The 22,204-nt window shown below is 45.6% G+C and overlaps 1 protein-coding gene across 1 annotated transcript in view; it reads left to right on the top strand.

Moving 5' to 3' along the window:
- The window catches only part of ncam2 (neural cell adhesion molecule 2), a gene marked incomplete at both ends in the record, with an annotated part of 533,990 nt that overhangs the window by 362,988 nt on the left and 148,798 nt on the right, over window positions 1-22,204 (top strand). The window contains one exon of the mRNA XM_083633844.1: window positions 12,971-13,177. Coding sequence (XP_083489970.1) covers window positions 12,971-13,177 — 207 coding nt within the window. The remainder of the gene's footprint in view (window positions 1-12,970; window positions 13,178-22,204) is intronic.

Here is a 22,204-nt window from a genome sequence, read left to right as displayed (position 1 = left end):
TACTACAGGTTGAAATTACCTGTTAAGACTGTTTTTTTGTTTTTTGTTTGCACAGTATGCCATCATAGAGGAGTGCTCTGAGAAGATGTCTTTACAGTGAAGATTTGAATTGAGGCCATGGCAAAGTAAGCGAGAAGAAGACGAAGGTAGAGAGGGTCACGAAGAGAAAAACAGTGAGTGAGCAGAGCGAAAAACAGGTGCAGAATATGAGGGAGAAAGTGGCCAAAAAGATTGTCTTTAGAAAATGGCTGGTTCTATAGGAGTCTGTGAGAGGGAGAAAGAGAGAGGAGCTGCATGTGTGCACATGTCACCTTTCACCTAAGCGAGGGTGAGGATGAGTTGAAAGGATTTATTGTAAGCTGAGGGACGGGGAGTTGGGAGTCTTTGAGGATGACCAGGCCGGGTGGACTGTGGCAAAGGGCAGACAAAGAGTCCAGGCTGGAGGCAGACAGGCGAGGGGGTCCAGGACAGAAGACAGGCCAGATGAAGACTGGAGCTTGAGGCAGGAGTCTGAACAGACAGACAAGTTAAAGGAGAATTCCATATTTTTGAAACCTGGGTCTTATTTCCAGCTGGATTTATGTTTTTTAAGTCACCCTGAACAGAAATGTCTGAAAACGATTGAGTATAAAGCTAGAACGCGCCACGCAATGCCCTGGAATAGAGGCCATAGGAGCACCTGCAAAGCGTATATTTACGTCCTGTAAATAGCTTATTTTCTGCCACGCACAAGCTCAAAGTGCATTACCACATTGATGCACTTCAAGATAGACCAACAGCATAAAGTTGATCTAAAAGTAAATAATGATCAACCAGATTGAAGGCCTTTTCGAAATCAATAAAGATACTGTAGCACCTGTGACATTACCAGTATCAGATGAAGAAAACACATCATTAGTGAGGTTTAAGAGTACAGTAGTTGTTGAATGATTAGGTCTGAAACCTGATTGAAATGGTGATAGGATGCTATTAATCTTAACACATTCACTGCCAGCTGTTTTTTTTTTACTGTAGGTAGGTTCTGCCAGAGGGGTTTTTTGAGGATTCTGGCTCATCTTTCAAGACCTGAGGATTCTTTTCTGCTAAGATTTTGTGAACACAAAATATCTAAAAAGAACTAATAGAATGTGTGCTTTCTCTGTCTAAAAGAGTTAGTTTGTAGAGTTAGTAGTTATGTAGGCATTAGCACTTGAATACAGCATGGTTTCAGCGTCTGAAAATTTATTCTGAGATAAATGGCTTTTTGTGAAATTCGATAGAACAGTCACTTTAACCATTAATTTTTGGCATCAGTAAGACGTCAGACATCTAAACAATAGTTTTGAACAGTAATTTCCTCCATAACAGCAGGAAACACCCCTCTCCTTCAAACTCCTCCCTCCGTGTGTGTTCTTCTTGGCTGCAGCGGGCGTGTCACAAGCTCGTTTCTGTTGCTCCTGTAACCTCGCGTCACCAGGCTCACTGCTTTGCTGCTGCTGCCTGTCTGCTGGCGGCCGCTGTGCAAGTCTGGATATGGGCTCGCTCGTTTCTTGGAGTTTCGGTTGAGAGCTTTGATGAAGCTTTTGCGATTCTGGTCATATTTATGCTGCGTGTTTCAAAGTGTGTTCCACCCGTAATCTATTATGCAAATTTGCAATCCCGCACCGCCAGCAATCAGCGCGAAAACGAAAGCGTTTTCGCCAATCCATTTTCATGAGAATGGCTTCCTCACACTGCTTTTTGCTTGCCTTCCTCTAGTCAGGAGAGCACTGTCGCCACTTAGTGGGTCGGTGGAATGGGTTGTACACGTTCGGTGGCTTCAATATTTATATAAGAGATGTAAAAGGGTTAGATGCACATCCCACGGTCAAAAAAAAAATTCATTTTTTTGACGTATTAACACGTTAAGTGCCATAGCCGAGATAATTCGTCTTACATAATCCAACGCTTGAGTGCCAGAGCCGAGTTTACTCGTCTTACATAAAAAAAAAAAAATTTTGACGGTGGGACATCAATCAACAACTTTTACATCTTCGAGATCACTATTGGAGCAAGAGAATGTGTATAATCTATTTTACCGACCCACTAAGTGTTGACAGTGCTCCCCCAGACGACCGAAATCAAAGAAAAAACTGCCGCGGGAGCAAGCCATTCAAGGAAATGGCGAGGCGATTTTACAGTAATCCATTTCAGACTTGTCTTGGCCGAGAGCGGCCGCGCGCAGGCAGCAGCACACAGAGAGCGGAGAGCGATTTGCAAAATAGATTATAGGTGAAACACACTTTGAAACACCTCAGAAAGGCCAGAATCAACATCTGCCCATCGCCCACGCATTCCCCGGCCCATCTTGACTCGCACAAGGAGCGTCCGCACGCAGGCAAGCAGGCAGGCAGGCACGCAGGCAGGCAGGCAGGCAGCAGCAACGCGCTTCTGACACGCCCGCTGTAAAGCCAGGAGGAAGGAGGAGAAGAGACACGGAGGGAGGAGTTTGAATGAGAGGGGTGTTTCCTGTTGTTATGGAGGAAATTACTGTTCAAAACTATTGTTTAGAATGTCTGACGGTCTTACTGATGCCAAAAATGAATGGTTAAAGTGACTGTTTCACAAAAAGCCATTTATCTCTGAATAAATTTCCAGACGCTGAAACCATGCTGTACTCAACGGCTAATATCTACATAACTACTAACTCTGCAAACTAACTCTTTTAGACAGAGAAAGCACACATTCTATTAGTTATTTTTAGATGATTGGTGTTCATGAATTCTTAACAGAAAATAATCCTCGGCTGTTGTAAAATGAGCCAGAATCGTCAAAAACACCCCTGGCACAACTTACCTACAGGATTGAAAACATGACTGGCACTCAATGTGTTAACACGTTAATTGCCAAGAACGAGTTGAGTCGTCAAACACAATCCAGCTGTTCACTGCCAACGACAAGTTGAGTCGTCAAAAAAATGATTTTTTTTTTTTGACCGTGGGATGTGCATCTAACCCTTTTACATCTCTTATATAATTATTGGAGCCACCGAACGTTTACAACCCATTCCACCGACCCACTAAGTGGCAACAGTGCTCTCCTGACTAGAGGAAGGCAAGCATTTTTTTAACTTGTCACGCCATTCTCACCCCAGCCATTCTCATGAAAATGGATGGGGGAAAACGCTTTCTTTTTCGCGCTGATTGCTGGCGATGCGGGATTGCAAATTTACAGAATATATTACAGGTGGAACACACTTTGAAACACGCAGCATAAATATGACCAGAATCGCAAAAGCTTCTCTCAACCAAAACTCCAAGAAGCGAGCGAGTCCATGCCGACTTCCTCAAACAGCGGCCGTGCAGACAGGCACAGGACAGCAGCAAAGCACTCAGACTGGTGACAAGCTTGTGACGGCCGCTGCAGCCAAGAAGAACGCCCACGGAGGGAGGAGTTGAAGCAACTCTCCCTCTCGCTCTCTCCCTCTCTCTCTCTCTCTCGCTCTCTCTCTCTCCCTCCCTCCCTCTCTCTCTCTCTCTCTCTCTCTCCCTCTCCCCCTCTCACTAGGATTAAACCTAGTGCGTCTCCCGACGCACGAAACAGCTGGCAGTCAATGTGTTAACACATTCACTGCCAGACGTTTTTTTTTTACTGTAGTTAGCTTCTGCCAGAGGGTTTTTTTGAGGATTCTGGCTCATCTTTCAAGACCCGAGGATTCTTTTCTGCTAAGATTTTGTGAACACACAATATCTCAAAAGAACTAATAGAATGTGTGCTTTCTCTGTCTAAAAGAGTTAGTTTGTAGTTAGTAGTTATGTAAGCATTAGCAGTTGAATACAGCATGGTTTCAGCGTCAGAAAAATTATTCAGAGATAAACGGCTTTTTGTGAAATTCGATAGAAGAGTCACTTTAACCATTCATTTTTGGCATCAGTAAGAGTCAGACATCTAAACAATAGTTTTGAACAGTAATTTCCTCCATAACAGCAGGAAACCCCCCTCTGCTTCCAACTCCTCCCTCCGTGTGTGTTCTCCTCCTGCCTCCCTGGCTCTCCAGCGGGCGTGTCACAACGAAGTTGCTGCTGCCTGGCTGCTGCCTGTTTGAGCGGCCGCTGTTTGAGGAAGTCTGGGTGGACTCGCTCGTTTCGTGGAGTTTTGGTTGAGAGCTTTGATGCGATTCTGGTCATATTTATGCTGCGTGTTTCAAAGTGTGCATCCAATCTATTCTTGGAACCCCCCACCGTTGCCACCGCTGTGCATCAGCGCGAAAGTGAAAGCGTTTTCGCCATCAATTTTACAGTATGAGAACGGCTTCGTCGCGCTTTTCCCTCCAGTTTTGGGTCGCCTCTTTCTACTGTGGAGAGACATGTCGACACTCAGTGGGTCGGTAAAATAGATTATACACATTCAATACCTCCAATTCTGGTGTAGGAGACGTAAAAGGGTTAGATCAACGTCCCACCGTCAAAAAAAAAAAATCGATTCTGAGAACGTGTTAACACGTCCTTGGCAGTCAACAGCTGGATTCTGAAAACGTGTTAACACGTCCTTGGCAGTGAACGTGTTAATACGTCATTGGCAGTCAACCGTTGGATTTTTTTTGACGGATTAATACGTCATTGGCAGTGAACGTGTTAAGATACTGTGACTAACTCATTAAAAATAACTTTTTCAAATACTTTGGCAATAGAGCAGATTAACGATATGGGTCTATAATTATTTGGATGGATAATGTCACCTCCTTTGTAGTCTGACTTGATGGAAGGAAGCAGGCTGATGACCATTTCAGTCGGCAGTGGAAGGAAATCCTTTTCCGCTCCCTGCAAGCTCTGCCTGCAAGCTGCTGCCTGCAAGCTCTGCCTGCAAGCTGTGCCTGTAAGCTCTGCCTGCAAGCTCTGCTTCCTGCAAGCTCTCCCTGCAAGCTCTGCCTGCAAGCTCTGCTTCCTGCAAGCTCTCCCTGCAAGCTCTGCCTGCAAGCTCTCCCTGCAAGCTCTGCCTGCAAGCTGCTGCCTGCAAGCTCTGCCTGCAAGCTGCTGCCTGCAAGCTCTGCCTGCAAGCTCTCCCTGCAAGCTCTGCCTGCAAGCTCTGCCTGCAAGCTGCTGCCTGCAAGCTCTGCCTGCAAGCTCTCCCTGCAAGCTCTGCCTGCAAGCTCTCCCTGCAAGCTCTGCCTGCAAGCTCTGCCTGCAAGCTCTCCCTGCAAGCTCTGCCTGCAAGCTCTCCCTGCAAGCTCTGCCTGCAAGCTCTGCCTGCAAGCTGCTGCCTGCAAGCTCTGCCTGCAAGCTGCTGCCTGCAAGCTCTGCCTGCAAGCTCTGCCTGCAAGCTCTGCTTCCTGCAAGCTCTGCCTGCAAGCTGTGCCTGTAAGCTCTGCATGCAAGCTCTGCCTGCAAGCTCTGCCTGCAAGCTCTGCTTCCTGCAAGCTCTCCCTGCAAGCTCTGCCTGTAAGCTCTGCCTGCAAGCTCTGCCTGCAAGCTCTGCCTGCAAGCTCTGCTTCCTGCAAGCTCTCCCTGCAAGCTCTGCCTGCAAGCTCTGCCTGCAAGCTCTCCCTGCAAGCTCTGCCTGCAAGCTCTGCCTGCAAGCTCTGCCTGCAAGCTGTGCCTGGCTCCGACTGACTGGCTGCCACCATTTATGGATTTCCTTTCCGCCCCTTTGAATCAACAACAGCATCACTAGCTTGTTGCTACAGGCTGAAAATGGCAAGTTTTGACGAAGATTTGGATTGTGCAATAAAGCAGGCCTGTGTGGTACTTTGGGTGGATGGTTGTAAAGGTAACAGAGCTTTCCCCCCCGCTAGCCCAGAGTCAGAGTAACACCAGCCAGACTCTCCTGCGCTGGTGCAGCGCAAAACGGAAAAAGTCTTGCAAGACTACCTCATTTGTGAAGTGGAGTGATGCGTGAACACTTCCAGATAGCTCGCAATTCACAGGTAAATAAAGACATGTTAAATACATTTCCTGAAGTTTTACAGTTGCTTCTTTCACCGTGTAGCCTATGTGTATGGGGAAAAGGCTCTTTGGGTTTAGTACGTCACGTGACTTGCAATACCGAGCTTGGCCACAACGCCGAAATTGCTTGTGTTCCTGGGGAACTTGATGAGAACAGGCCATGTGCTGCACTGTGGGTGTACTGGCCAAAGGCTGCAGCCCAGAAAAGTCCTAGACACAGCAAAATAATAAGAAAAGAGGAAATGACAGGCAGAGGCCAGGATCCCTGCAGATAAACACACCGCCACACACTTCTTTTTAGAAAAATGCTGCATAGGTGTGCTGTGCCTTTAACAAACTTTTTCTAAAGGATTTTTCTAAAGGCATTTTTTTCTAAAGGAAAAACTGCTGCCACCAGTAGTATTGTTAGAAGAACTGACAGTGCTGGAAGAATCCGATAAGGAGAAACTGCAGGTAGAAAGAACAGTGTTCCTTTTTGTTTTTGTTTTTCCATCACAGCTCTGGGAAAGGTTAGGATCATCTCTATATGATGAATGTGTACAATTTATATCAGCACACACAGATACGTATATTACACACCAAAACTGAAGTCCAACGCGCTTCTGAATAGAATACTAGGAATCTCTCGTGCTACGTGTGCTCGATTCCTAGGGTAGAGACTCTGGAGATGATACATCACCAGTTGACATCAGTGACGTCACTGATGACAACACAACAAATGCTTGAGCAACATCACTGATGACATCACAATTGCTCAAGTGACATCACTGATGACATCACAACAGACATCACTGCCACAGACACCTTTTTTCAATGCTGTAGGTAGGTTCTGCCAGGTTTTTTTTTGAGGATTCTGGCTCATTTTACAAGAGCCGAGGATTCTTTTCTGTTAAGACTTCGTGAACACCAATCATCTAAAAAGAACTAATAGAATGTGTGCTTTCTCTGTCTAAAATAGTTAGTTTGTAGAGTTAGTAGTTATGTAGATATTAGCCGTTGAGTACAGCATGGTTTCAGAGATTTTCAGAGAGTTTTGAGATAAATGGATTTTTAGAACCACCTCACGTGCCTGTGATTATGGGTGCCCTTGGGCAAGTCTGTATACTGTATTGTGTGTGTGTGTGTGTGTGTGTGTGTGTGTGTGTGTGTGTGTGTGTGTGTGTGTGTGTGTGTGTGTGTGTGTGTCTCCAAACTCCTCCCTCCGTCTGTGCTGCTGCTGCTGGCTCCTGCTGGCTCCGCGGCCGCTCTCGGGCAGTCTGGATTACTGTAAAACGGGCTCGTTCGTTTCTTGAGGTGTCGGCTGAGAGCTTTGAAGAAGCTTTTGCGATTCTGGTCTTATTTATGCTCAAAGGTACTCGAGTGTGTGTGTGTGCGCGCGCGCGCGTGTGTGTGTGTGTGTGTGTGTGTGTGTGTGTGTGTGTGTGTGAAATCGAAAGCGTTTTCGCCCAGCTATTTCCTTGAAAATTGGAATGGCTTTCTCCCGCGGACCCGCGGCTGTTTTTTGCTCGGCTTTCTCTCTGTCTGGAGAGCACTGTCGCCACCAGCTGGTCGGTAAAATAGATTATACACATTCTCTTCCTCCAATATTGGTATAGGAGACGTAAAAGGGGTTGATCGATGTCCCACCGTCAAAAAAAAAAAATGTTTATGTAAGCCGAGATATCTCGTCCTTGGCACTCAACGGTTGGATCCTGTAAGCCGAGATATCTCGTCATTGGCACTCAACGTGTTAAGGGTCCTGGTGCTCAATAGTAGAGGGAAGTATACATAGAGAAGCTTTTTGTCTGGGCACTCTGAGTACCCGAAGTAATACACTGGAGCACTCATCCAGTCTGCACGTTTATTGCAGGGGGTGACTGACGTTTTGACAGGTGTCACAGAAAAGTTACTATTTAGTCGTAGATTTATTTATTGTTTTGTTTTTTTACGATGTAATATTGGAATGGAATATAATGAAATACGTGTCATATCTATTAAGATCACCTAACTTCCTTACAAATGGGACCAAAAATGAAAAATAAGCACATTAGGGAGATACATGTATACAGTTTTTTTTCCCTACGTTGACCGATTACTGATCTTTGCATTCAGAGTTTTAAAATGGTTTATTACATAATAGGGCTCAATTAGATGTTTTGTTTGGATTCAAAAAGGTCCCGGGTGTCCAAATTCGAGCCTGGTCCATCACATAAAACAGTTGGATAAACTTTGTCTGTCATATGGCGCACAGCCAGAGCAACCATTTGCCGGTAAAGGAAAAGCGAGGCAGCAACAATAGTCAAACAAGCTGCGGCGGCCATGATGTTTTTCTGTGTGGGTTCCTCCAGATGGGCCACCGCTCGATACGCCGTCATCTAATTGGAGCACGGTGGGTCACAGGCCGCCCCGTGTGCATGACATTGACCCTCCCAGCAGGCCTCTTGCGTCCATCGGCATGAAATTGCAGAGCAGCGAAGAAGAGAGGGGAAGAGAGAGAGAGAGTTATGTAATTCTGTCGTTAACTCTGGTGTTAATTGATATCCTAAAGCTAGACCCACACACACACACGCGTGCATGCTGCTGACCCACACACACACGTGCACGCTGCTGCCCCTTGTGGTATGATCTCTTTTCCCCCTGTCTGCTATCTATTTCCCTCCAGACCTGAATCAATTACTACCCATGTGGGCTAATGTGGGCCAGAACACAGGGGCGTGGGAGTGTTTGGGCGTGCACTCGGCTCATTTTGGCGCAATAGGGGAACGCCGATTCAATAACGTGTCTTCCGGACGAAGCTGAGAACGTGGTCACTATCTCTGTTGCTTTATATTGCTCCCTCACCACCACTAAGGAGGACATTGTCTAGAACAGTGGTTCTCAACCTGTGGTACGGGTACCCCCTCCCTCTCATTCTTTCATATGGTCGTAATTTATGAGGGAGTACTTGGTGTAAAAAGGGTGAGAGCCACTGGTCTAGAACACCTTCCAGATACAGAGCTCTCTTGTATGCGTTGCTCTCTCTTGTTTACACATTTATCTCCATGCACTTGGTTTTCAAAATTAAAGCAGCTATGAGGAACTTTCATTTTGTCTTGATTTTAGTGGACCCATGTGGACAAAAGCAGTAGTGTTCTCCCGTAACGAAGATTGCATTTCCCGAACACTGAGCCTCCTGCCGCTGTCTCCACCAGGCTGTCTGAGGGCTTCCCCTGCTGTTTTATTTTCCTGCATAAGGTTGGCATTATTGGTTTCTTCACCGGCTGGAACAAAAATTACAACCAGTTTCACACGGACGTGACACAGCACGGACGTGACACAGCACGGACTTGCCCCTGACCAGGACACAGACATTTAGAAAAACAGTACAGAAATCACTGATCTCCTCACCAATGGTCTCATTTGCTGATGTAGGGAGTAAGATGTGAGGCATCAGTATTACATTTAGACAGTTATATATAACTGGTGTAGGAACATATCTGTTCCTCGTAGCTGCTTTAAGCTGGGAATAAAACCAAAGTGGCATTTTCATTGTCACCTTGCAAAAGCCCACATCAGTCAACCCCAGTAGTGACTGCTGTAGAACAGAGATTTCACCAGCTGTAGCCCTACAGTATCTACCTACAGTAGGCCTTTTCTTCGGGGAGTATTGCCGTCATATCTCTCGCTAAGAATCAGTCATAATGTCAGTGCTAATGCATTTTTTTATGTGAATTTCAACTAGCTGCAATGCTCACACAGTGATACACACACACACACACACACACACACACACACACACACACACACACACACACACACAGCAGGGCTGAGCGTGATGCTACACACTCCTGTCTTCTCAGATCATCTGTGAAGCAAATGGCCTGTCATGATGCTAGCTGCATCTACTTGAACATTTTTAGCTGTATCTGCTGTCAACAGGCTGTGAAATGGTAAGAGGTGATAACGCTGTAAACAGGTATTAAGAGACACCTGCAGCGATGCTGCACAGTGATCTGTTCCTCAGTAGTACCCCAGGTGAGTCACATGGAGCTTGGGCGGAAAGCCACGCGTGAGGGAGCAAGGCGAGGATCTTCTGCGGACCTGCGTCGCACATTGCTGATTTGTTTCTAGACCTACTGTACTTAACTTGGATCGCCTCAGCAGATCTGTGATGCATGATGCAGATGCACTCCAAGAATGTTCAAAGTTGACGTGAAACATTGCAGTGATGATGAGTTACAGTTCAATTATTTACAGGTCAAACTGTAACAGTTTGAGTTTTCCCATATTTTCACTCGCTCAGTGTCACAGTCTTGCTAATGTGTGTAAGCTAGCACTTATGTGTGAGGGGGGGTGGGGTCTGCTAATTTGCCCAACAGGTGTGGAATTTATGATGTTTGGGCAATGCTAACGAAACATTGTGGCAAACAGACTGCTATGATGCTGAAAGACAGCTAAACTACTGGAGCGTATAGCTGTAGAGTCGAGCGGATCTGTTGGGTGAGTGATGTGGTTATCCTGATTATTCCAGGACTGTAGCAACTTCAGCTGCAGCAACAGTTGATGTACTTGTTTTTGTAGGTTTGCTGCAGACATGCTGCTGTGTTTTTTTTCTCCAGCAACACCATGCCTCGTATCAGGTTGTCTGACTGAAGTAACACCTAGGAGCTCCCCAGATGAACCGCCCACAGTCCTCCAGTGCTGGTGGTTTTGCTCAGGGGCATCTCACCCATAGTTACAGAGGGAGCAGATAGCATTACTTGCTCTATTTACAGTACATTGAGAGGAGAGTGCTTCCTGTATAAGTGATCTCTGCTGCCCTGAGTAGGGTTATCTCAAGTGACCATCTTCCTGTATAAGTGATCTCTGCTGCCGTGTGTAGGGTTATCTCAGGTGACCATCTTCCTGTATAAGTGATCTCTGCTGCCCTGAGTAGGGTTATCTCAAGTGACCATCTTCCTGTATAAGTGATCTCTGCTGCCCTGTGTAGGGTTATCTCAAGTGACCATCTTCCTGTATAAGTGATCTCTGCTGCCCTGAGTAGGGTTATCTCAGGTGACCATCTTCCTGTATAAGTGATCTCTGCTGCCCTGAGTAGGGTTATCTCAGGTGACCATCTTCCTGTATAAGTGATCTCTGCTGCCCTGTGTAGGGTTATCTCAGGTGACCATCTTCTTGTATAAGTGATCTCTGCTGCCCTGAGTAGGGTTATCTCAGGTGACCATCTTCTTGTATAAGTGATCTCTGCTGCCCTGAGTAGGGTTATCTCAGGTGACCATCTTCCTGTATAAGTGATCTCTGCTGCCCTGAGTAGGGTTATCTCAGGTGACCATCTTCCTGTATAAGTGATCTCTGCTGCCCTGAGTAGGGTTATCTCAGGTGACCATCTTCCTGTATAAGTGATCTCTGCTGCCCTGAGTAGGGTTATCTCAGGTGACCATCTTCCTGTATAAGTGATCTCTGCTGCCCTGTGTAGGGTTATCTCAGGTGACCATCTTCCTGTATAAGTGATATCTGCTGCCCTGTGTAGGGTTATCTCAGGTGACCATCTTCTTGTATAAGTGATCTCTGCTGCCCTGTGTAGGGTTATCTCAGGTGACCATCTTCCTGTATAAGTGATCTCTGCTGCCCTGAGTAGGGTTATCTCAGGTGACCATCTTCCTGAACAAGGCATTTCTGATGCAAGCTTCCATCACCTTATCTTTGTCCTTTTATTTCTTTAGTTGAATCAGGAATAGAGCCGCAACAATTAATCGATTAATCGATTAGCCTAGTCCTAGATCAACAGAAATTTAACAGATTTTCTTTATTTTTATAATTGATTAATTGTTTAGACTTAAGAAAAAATACTACAATAATTTTGGTCCAGCTTTTTATTATATGACAGTATACAGATTATTTTTGTTGTGGACTGTTGGTCACGACAAGCGAAGACATTATGAGGATGTCGTCTTGGGCTTCGGGGGGGGAAAGTGTTCCACATTTTTCACCATTTTGTGACATGTTATAGAGCAAAACTACAAATCGATTAGTGGAGAAAATAATCAGCCCTAATGCCTTCTCCTGCCAGGGACTGAGCAGGCCTCAGTCCTCTGGATTCAAGGCTGTGGCTGATTGATAGACCAGACAGTGACCCTCCACACTGAGTCTTTTAGTTGCAGGATTTACAGGCAAAGGGCACCTGCTGCTTACAGATGCTCCTATCATCTCTTTCAGTAGCCAGATGAGCTCACGCTTCACAGGCCACTGTACATATGGAGGCTGTTTCCATCAGGATTCACGTTAGCTTTTGATAAGGCCCACCATTTGTTTCTGTTATATGCCCGTGTGCTTGGGTGCACGTGTGTGTGTGTGTGTGTGTGTGTGTGTGTGTGTGTGTGTGTGTGTGTGTGTGTGCGTGCACATGTGCGTGTGTGTGTGTGTGTGTGTGTGTGTGTGTGTGTGTGTGTGTGTGTGTGTGAAATTTACCGCCTGCATATGTTCCCATTCCTTTACAGACTTATTAGCTATGTAAATCCAAGATTACGACATAATCGTATAATTTCAGGCCGTCTGTTCACTCTACAAGTTCCAACAACATGGTCCTCAGCTGTTCAGACGACCAAAGCGAGTGAAACCCCATAGTAGTGGAATGAAAAAGCTTATTGAAACATATCAATTCATTTCTACAGTGAAATAGGAAACTCATTCAAAGCTTGCCAACGGGAGCACTGTGTCTATTCATAAAGTACCTCCAACTCAGCTTATTGTCAAGTCTGGAAGTGGGCGGCTCAAAGCTGTCAAAAAAACAAATGATTTGCTTTCATTATGTTAGCTTTATGGGAGTTTGTCAGATCCACAGAGTGAATTTGATTGGATCTCAGCTAGACAGTGGGCAGACTTGACGTAACCAGAATAACTCCGTCAGTAGAACTTTTCTAGGCATACTGTGTAAAACAGGTTTATTGGGACAGGGGCTTATGTCTTTCCTGGTCAAATAAGAGTACAAAATGAAGATGTCCTTGATGGGAGGTCTGTGCTCCCGGTCTGAGAGATAGAAGCAGTGTGTCTCTGGGTCTCTCAGCATTCGCTCAACATTGTGTGTTTGTTTTACTCTCCGACCTTGCCCCCAGCTATCGGCGAGCCGGTGAGGCTGGAGTGGTTCAACCCCCAGGGCGAGAGGATGGTGCCGTCCAAGCGGGTGTCGCTGCACACGGAGACGTCACGCTCCAAACTCGTCATTTACAACGCCATCATCGAGGATGCCGGCATCTACCGCTGCCAGGCCTCCGACGCCTCCGGCCAGAGCCAAGAGGCCACCGTTGTGTTGGAGATCTACCGTAAGTTTGACAGATAACACACACACACAGATACACACACAGATAACACACACACAGATACTCACAGGTGACAACATAATGACGGATGGACAACCAATTTGGGGGGGATTTTCCACCGGTTTTATCCCCAATTGTACTTGGTCAATTCCCTGCTAGGGTGTTCCGGTCGTTGCTCCACCCCCTCTGTGAATCTGGGGAGAGTTGTAGACTAGCACCTACCTCCTCTGATACATGTGCAGTCGTCAGCCACTTCTTGTCACCTGACAGCGAGGCGTTTCACCACCAGGACGTAGCGCATGGGAGGATCCTGCTATTCCCCCCAGTTCCCCTCTCCCCCGAACAGGCTCCCCGACCGACCAGAGGAGGCACTAGTACAGCGACCAGGACACATTCATCCGGCTTCCAACCCACAGACGAGGCCAATTGTGCCTGTATGGATGCCCGACCAAACCAGGGGGGGGACACGGGGATTCGAACCTGCGTTCCTTGTGATCGTAAGCAGGGAATCTACCACTGACTGCACCACACACTACCGTTTACTTGCAAGATATGGGGCAGCGTAAGGGACAAATTTAAGACTACTGAGAAGCCGTCGGAGGCTATATCTTTGCCGAAGCCAGCTATGGATCTGGCCAATGATCTGTCAGCACCGGCAACTGAGAGACCGTCAGTGAGAAATGAGAAGCCGACTACTGATTTGTCTTACCTAGCAGTCCACTGGATCATCTATTGGCTTGGCTGGTCATAAGCTTGTCTAGGCTGGCTATTATTTGTCTTACCTAGCAGTCCACTGGATCATCTATTGACTAGGCTGGTCATTAGCTTGTCTAAGCTGGCTACTAGCTTGGAGAGGCTAGCAACCCACTGGATCATCTATTGGAAATACAGAAATACAAGGAAAATACAGAGCCAACTTACAATAGTTAATGTATTTATTGACCATGTAATACATGTATGGGTGGAATATGACTAATTGTAAATCAGAATAACACGATAGTTTAAATCAGCCCAGTGAAATGAGGAAATTCGAATAAAAACTAAATTCTCAGCTCAGCAGCTGTGCTGCTAGTTGTTGGTGACATCTACTGACAGTTACACAGTAGATAATCGATTACATAAGAAATTGACTTTGTCTGAGTATGCAGCATAGTGGTATAGAAGACGAAATCTAGGAAAGATGGAATGAAAAGAAAAATCCAAATGTCCACCTCAGCTTTTTTGCTAATAAACATGAGAGAAGAAGCTAATATAATGTTAGCTAGCCTAGGAAAGCCAATGAATGACCAGCCCATCCAATAACTAATCCAGTGGGTTGCTAGCCTCTCCAAGCTAGTAGCCAGCTTAGACAAGCTAATGACCAGCCTAGCCAATAGATGGTCCAGTAGGTTGCTAGCCTCTCCAAGCTAATAACCAGTCTCTCAGTTGACAGTGCTGGCAGATCATTGGCCAGATCCATAGCTGGCTTCGGCAAAGATATAGCCTCCGATGGCTTCTCAGTAGTCTTAAATTTGTCCCTTACGCTGCCCCATAGAGCAAGATGCAGATGCTTGCTTCATCGGCATGGGCAGCGCATGTGTTCCTCCTGAGGCGATTTAGACATGTGAGTTTGATCAGCAGAATAGCCGGGCCATTCATACTCCCACCTTCACCGCAGCCGTTTGTGTGAGCGTGTGTGCTACTGTACATCCATTCTAGTGATTAAATTGTAATGACAGCTAGTAATGCCATGGGGACCTGGATCCTGCCAGGCATAATGAGGGATGGCACTGAGGAGAACCTGGCTTGCTGAGCCATCAGTATCTGCTGGGTAAAACTTGACGGTACAGGCTTTACTGTGGGGGTGAGGGGGCTTAGCGGTTAGAGAGGCTGTCGCCTCCCAGGTTCCATCCTCGCAGCAGCCAATGTGTGCCAACTGCCACTGTGGAGGCATCCTTGAACCCTACATAAAGCCCTACCAGCTCGCTCCTGTAAAGCAATATTACGGCGCCCGGGTATTGCAGCGGTGGATTCCCAGCCTATCAACATGAGACCCAGGTTCATGCCCCGTGTATTGGAGGAAGCATGTGCTTCATGTGCTATATATATATTTATTTATTTTTTGTCCGGTTGAAATGTATGGTCTCTCCTGATTCTACATATAGATGATTCGCTTGGTTTGACAAAGCAAAACTATTTTTATATGCATTTTACAAAACGTCTATAGAAAAAAGAATGATGGAAAATTCCTTGGTTCGTTTGCCTAACCCGGAAGAGGACGTGACTTGGGCACTCTATTGGGGAGAAAAGGGGAGAACAATTTTGAAGAAAAAACATGTTGGTGAACAGATCTTGCTTTTAAGAGAACAACGCATCCTGGGTCTGTCATCATTTCTATACTTGGCAGAAAACACCTGCACACATACGCATGTCTCTGCAACCAGAGGTAGCACATAGTCACAGCTAATGGAAATCAGTATTGACATACACGCATGCAAAAACATACACACATACCCACACAACGATTGCATAAGCATCAAGCCGCTTGAAGAAAAGTGATTTCCGAGTTGTGAATAACCCTGGGACTTTGATCAGCAGTCTTTCCCAAGTCTAATTGGAGAAAAAGTCAGGGTATAGGGATTTGAATCCGTCTGCACGCACACACACACAAATCACATAAATCACCTCCTGTTGCGTGGTTGCCTTTTTCATCCTCTCACTACGAACCATTAAGAGGAGACATCACAGCCTCAGTCGCACCTGCCACCACCCAGGCCTCGCCTCATTCACACACACACACACACACACACACACACACACACACACACACACACACACACACACACACACACACACACACACCTGCCACCACCCAGGCCTCGCCTCATTCACACATAACCAGCTTCCAAAAGCATTGTTTCCATGGCAACCAGGCGTCCCTCACCGAGGCCCTCGGTGTATCTTGCACGAGCAGCATGCGGATGAATACCTGCCTTAAAGCCCCTGGAAACCAAAAATAAATATGTTTTTAAATGGGGACTTACCCCCCTGGATTTCTGGCAAAACGGTATTCTACTTGATTTGAAAACTCTGCAGGCAAGATGGCTGCCTATAGTCCCTTGTACCCTGGCAGAATTCCTAGCCCATAAACTAACATAACTTGGCCAATAAGTATGTAACATACAAAATAAAACAAACAGTAATGTCTTCATTTCATGTAGAATGCAGAGGACATGTAACTGGTTCGTTAAACTCGCATTCCAGGAATATTGTATTTACTGCGCTGCTCTAAAGAGAACGTAACTGGCCTGTGCCTCAGAGAGCCTGTTCGTCCTGGAACCCACTTGCTTTGCACCAGAACACAATCGATTTGGGGGTGGAGCACACCAGGATTGGCCAACGCCAACGCCAGTGCCCAGAACTGTCAAATCAAATCATCGAGAGAGACGCTATGGGAAAGTGGGGGGGAGTTGGCCGTGACGTCAGGTTGTACCGTTTTGGAGGGCAAAAAAAAGCAGGTTTGAACCCATAGAGAGCATTTATGCTGTTGAAAATTATAAAGATTGTAGAATATTATAAATTTGCTCTCAAATGTGGAAACTTTGACCAGAATTCTTCACACACCACCCCAAAAGCCATATACCGTATATTGGTTAAAAGCTGAAAAAAAGTGTTTTGGGGGTAAGTTCTGCTTTAAGTTTGTCACACCACAGAAATGTATAGCCAAATTTGAACGATTAAAAATTACTCCCCGTATATGAAATTAGGTTTCAAAATCCTGAAAAACTAAGCAGTATTCTCTGCCCTGAAACTGTGGAGGTGTGTCTGCTGAAGTGCTCCCAGCACCCCCCCAGTACTACACAACTTGATACATTGTGATGCATTGTTAAGTGGTGCAGCTGCTTCTATAAGTGAGTGTGTCCATCCGTTTTCACCGAGATTTGAGCAGCGCAACGAGAGGTGACACACACACACACACACACACACACACACACACACACACACACACACACACACACACACACACACACACACACACACACACACACACAGTGTGCAGGGAGAAGGGAAAGGGGGAGAAGTGTGCAAACCTGTACGACCTTTGCAAACCTGCACGGCTTACTTCAACACCTGGGTGTGACTTTTTGAATTTGCAGGGTAGAGGCACTTCAGCCTGATTGGTTCACAGGGTAGAGGCTCCTCAGCCTGATTGGTTCACAGAGCTTATTGTGTAATAAGTCTGGAGCATAAGCACGCCCACTTCAAACCCAACATCAAGAACAGTACAACAACTTAATTGGCACTATTTATGATATTTTAGATTGGAACTTATGTCTAATACATTACATAGTTAGAAGGTTATTGTGGATTTGGGTTTCCAGGAGCTTTAAGCTCCAGCCAGCGAGCGCTCTGCCAGCGCACAGCTGGAGCGGGCGAGGACTCCTCCAGCGGTGCGGCTGCAGGAACAACCATGTTCAACACGCTGTTGACATTCTCTCAGGAGCTGCTGACGTCTCCATGATGGCTCGCCATGCTCACGCCACATGGAGCGATAAATCATCTGTGACTCGTTTGCCTGGGATTGGGTGAACTTGACAAGCACGATGGAAGCAGCTGAATTTCCCCAATATGAATCCAGCCAATGTGGCACACCAAGAGGCAGGCTCACATTATAGACGGTTTGAACATGACAACATTCTAAATTGAACCCCAGCTCACTTCCTGTTGCAGTGTTTGCTATGGACAGGGAAAAAGAAAAAAAAGAGAAGCTGAGCAGGACTGACAATTCCGTGAATACTGTATTTTCTTTTGGCTGAAGCTTTCTCAGAATGGACTGCAAAAAAAACACCCATCTTAATAAATCATTCAGTTTCATATTCATCCTTCAAATGGTATTAACAGGAGAATAATTGTGTCAGTGGGGTGACACAGCTGTGCTGGCTGCCAATGCCGTTTCCCTTCACATTCAGGAAACAACTTGATTTGTATTGGCAACAAATTAAATGATGTAACCCCACTGGCAGATTGTTTCACTTTGTTTCACGAATATGGCCATTTTAGGACTCAATAATAGACTAATGGCTTGTTAAGATGTCAGTAGTACAATGTCTCAACTCAACTGTTGTCTCCTTGCACTGCATCTGTTCATTAATGGGCAAAGACGCAATGTTGCACAGGTACATGTTAGAGAACAGGCAGGGACGAGCCTGCGTCCCAGCTGAGCGGGCTCCGGGGGAATTGGCTCATCACCATATTTGACAGTTGTCCTCGCAGTGATGTGTGTGTGTGTGGGCACACGGCGGAAGAGAAACTGCGCCGAGTGCTGAGTATATTCTCAATCCGCCCGTGTCAAGTGTGCAATAGAGTGTTACTGCGGGGGGGAGCATGTTTCCCTTACTGATTCTCTTGTAAAGCAGTGTGACTACAAAAGAGACAGCAAATGGATACAAGCAGCACCAACAAGTGACGACAAATTGTTCAAATCCAGGTGACGGAGAGGGAGGGAAAGGGCACAGGATTTCAGAAGAAGGAGAAAATGAAAAACCAAACACAGGAATGAGTGACAAGAACGTGCGATGGCCCCATCCGAGCAAATGAAGACGCCGGGATGCCAGACACGTTCGGCGACGGGCGGAGGGTGCAGCCGCGGAGAGAAAGCTCATTTTAGGGAGCAGCCTGGCATAAATCACACAGTAAAATGCTAATATGGAAACCTTGCTAACGGAAGCCACTGGCATAAAGAGGGGGAGCAGTTGTTGATTTATTCACACCTTCACAATACAGCACCCAGATGATAGCAGGTGGTTACATAGCTGGCGGTGCCACCCCAAACACACATCAAAGCAAGGAAGGATCAAGTGTTGTTTAGGGAGAAGCGCTGGTCCAAGAACAGTGCCCTCATAAAAGCAATTTGTCAAAACACCATGTTATTTTTTTCTCACAGAGCTTTAAACCATAGGGTGGAATACATTATCGAACCGTTCCTAGATAGATTGAATCCAACCATGTTTGTGTCTGCGACCAGAGGCTGTGGAATATCTCTGCTCATTGATTTTTTTTGTCATGGTTGTGACTGGCAGCTAGTAAAAGGGCCCCCCTTCTGTTTCCTGTGCTGTTTCATCAAAATCGTCTCATCTGTGTCCCAGAAAACTGGATCTACTGTAGCTTTAGAAAAAACAAAGGAAGTCCAAGGCAACTCTTCAAGAATATTTTTAAAAAGCCTTTATTAAAATAATATTTTAATAAAGGCTTTTTAAATATGGCTTCCACCGACATGTTTCGGCCAAACTGGCCTTTCTCAAGGTGATTTACAGAAACAATGAATGAGCTAGGTCTTTTGTTTGTCATACAGTGATTGGGTCATGATAATCAGCTGGTGCACTCAGGGTGTGGCACCCAAGGTTGTGTAGCAATAGAGAGCCGCAGTAACGAGTCCGGAAATCATCGATGCTAACAGCCCTGGTTCAACACAGTTTTCGCCTATGGGAGTTTTGAATGGGTTTTTGGCGCGATGCTTCTAATAATCTCTCTGGGCAACGCTGGCTTAATCAAACGCAAACCAGTGTTTAGTAACATCATCTTCACACACGAGGACCACTTTTACGAGTTTTGAAGCTTTTACTTGCCGTTAAAAGGACGGCTAGCTAGCAAACGGCTAAATGAGACTACACTTTTGAATCGATGGGGATATATACGTCAATAACGTCACCACTTCAAAGGGCGAACACGGAAATTATCTTTCCCTCACCTGGTTCAGCCCCGTTCAGCCCGGGGTAATCAGTGCACACATCAACAACAGTCCAGGTTGAGTGCTGACGTGACGTGGAAGCCTATGCGACAGTGTGTAGTTCTGGATTAGCTTAGCTGGAGCATTTTACTTCTAGGGCTCGCATCTACGCTTCAAAACTCATGAAAGTGGTCCTCATGTGTGAAGATTATCCCGCTGAACCTTGGTTCGCGTTTGATTAAACTTGCGTTGCCCAGAGACCTTATTTGAAGCATCACGCCAAAAACCCATTCAAAAATCCCATAGACAGAAACAGTGTTGAACCAGGAAGTTCGGGACTTCCGCATTCAGCCTACAAAAATACGTCATCCCTGCGGCTCTCTATACTTCCAAGGGTTGTCAGGCCTACACATGGCCCCCTAGTGGTCAGTGAGAGTAATCATTTACTGAAATAAAATCAATATATTAGCAAACAGAATATCACATCATAGTTACAATACATAGAGGAGCAGATGGCAAGTAGCAGGCAGGGACCGGCCAAAGTCTAGTGTGGATAAAATAAAAATGAAATCATTGATATATCAAAATACATATGATACATATGAGAATAGCAAGAGAGAAAAAATATCATAGGTAGCAAATAGTACCATAAAAATGCTGCCATATCTAGTGAATCATTCAAACCAGGAAAAACAGTGGCCTGGAGTCTATATATCCAGCGGCTTTCCTTCTGGTTGAGGGCTCTCTGTATGTTTCCTCTTCTGGAGGTCATGGGGACACAGTCAATACCTATTGCTGTAAAAGAGCAAACAGCTTGGTGAGCATCTTTGATGTGTTTAGCCATAGCATAGTCACTATTGTTGATCTTAATAGCGTATCTATGTTCAGCCAAACGGTCCTGTAGCCGTCGCTTTGTCCTCCCTACATAGAAGGCGTCACATTTTGAGCATGAAAGTATATATACCACATGCATCGTTTTGCAGTTAATAAAACTGTTGGTGGTGTACGTCCTTTTTGTAACTGGATGGGTGAAATCTTTAGAGCGGGCTAGGACGTCGCACTGTTTACAATGGCCACATTTGAAGGTGCCTACCGGCTTTTTGGGCAGCCAAGATGCATTCTCCTTGGCAGGCAGATGGCTGCGCACCAACCTATCTCCTAAATGTGGGGGCCCTTCGGAAAGAGAAAAGGGGAGGTTCAGGAAAAACAGATCTGAGGGTCTCATCACATTGAATTAGGCTCCAGTTCTTTTTTATAATAGTGCATATAGCCTGCGCCTTAGTACTATAAGGGGTAGAAAAAACAACCCTATCAAGGCTCTTTTTCGGTACTTTTTTGGATAAGAGTGCATCACGTTCCAGAGTGCTGGATTTAGACCAGGGGTCTCAAACTCACGGCCCCCTGTGTGGCCCGCGATGGAATTGCAAAAAAAGATTTTTTTTTTTTTTTTTTTTTTTACAATGCACCTGAACGCAACATGCAAGATACCCGCTGAATAAGTTTCCAAATCTGGCCAATACTCCACTTCTGTTATATGTTATATCGTCTGTCCAGAAAAAAAAAGTCACTTAAGCAACATCAGCCTTTCAGCCAACACAGTGGCAGAGCGGATTACTGAGCTGTCAAGTGACATTTATGATCAGTTCTAATTCTAGCTGGAGTTCCAAGGGACAGTTGAAAATTAACACTGCCTAATTTAGTAATGTGCATTGTCCCTAAAAAAAGAAAACAAAGTCCTTCAAATAAACAAATAAATTGTTAATGTAAAAAATAGATTGTCCCTCAAATAAATGAATAAATTGTTAATGTTGAGAATTCGAACGGTTGCATTTTTCTCTCTTTTTTTTAAATACATGAAGTGGCCCCCTTGTGACAAGACTGGACACTCAGCGGCCCCAAGGTCATTTGAGTTTGAGACCCCTGCCTTAGACAGTGCTGTGTTAAGAGTCTTATCAGGGTAACCACGTTCTTTAAAACGGTTGTACATGTCTTTGCTCTTGTCCTGGAAATCAGATTCACTGTCACAAATCCTACGCAATCTTTGAAATTGACCATATGGAATGTTGTCAATCAATGAGGGGGAATGTAAACTCTCAGCATGGAGTAGGGTATTCTTATGGGTCCTCTTCCTGTAAATGGAAGTGTGTAGAACTCCATTGTCACTTTTAAGGATTTCCAAGTCCCAGAACTGGATCTTATCCTTGCTGAAATCTAAAGAGAGTCTGACATTAACATTCACATTATTCAGGTAAGCATGAAAGGACCTCAATTCATCCTCTGTCCCGTTCCACCACAGGATCACATCATGGATATAGCGACCCCAC

The sequence above is a fragment of the Poromitra crassiceps genome, assembly GCF_964638095.1.
Source record: "Poromitra crassiceps genome assembly, chromosome: 3".
In the NCBI taxonomy this organism is placed as follows: Eukaryota; Metazoa; Chordata; class Actinopteri; order Beryciformes; family Melamphaidae; genus Poromitra; species Poromitra crassiceps.
The sequence above is the reverse complement of the archived record's forward strand: the minus strand, read 5'-3'. Positions and strand labels throughout refer to the sequence as shown.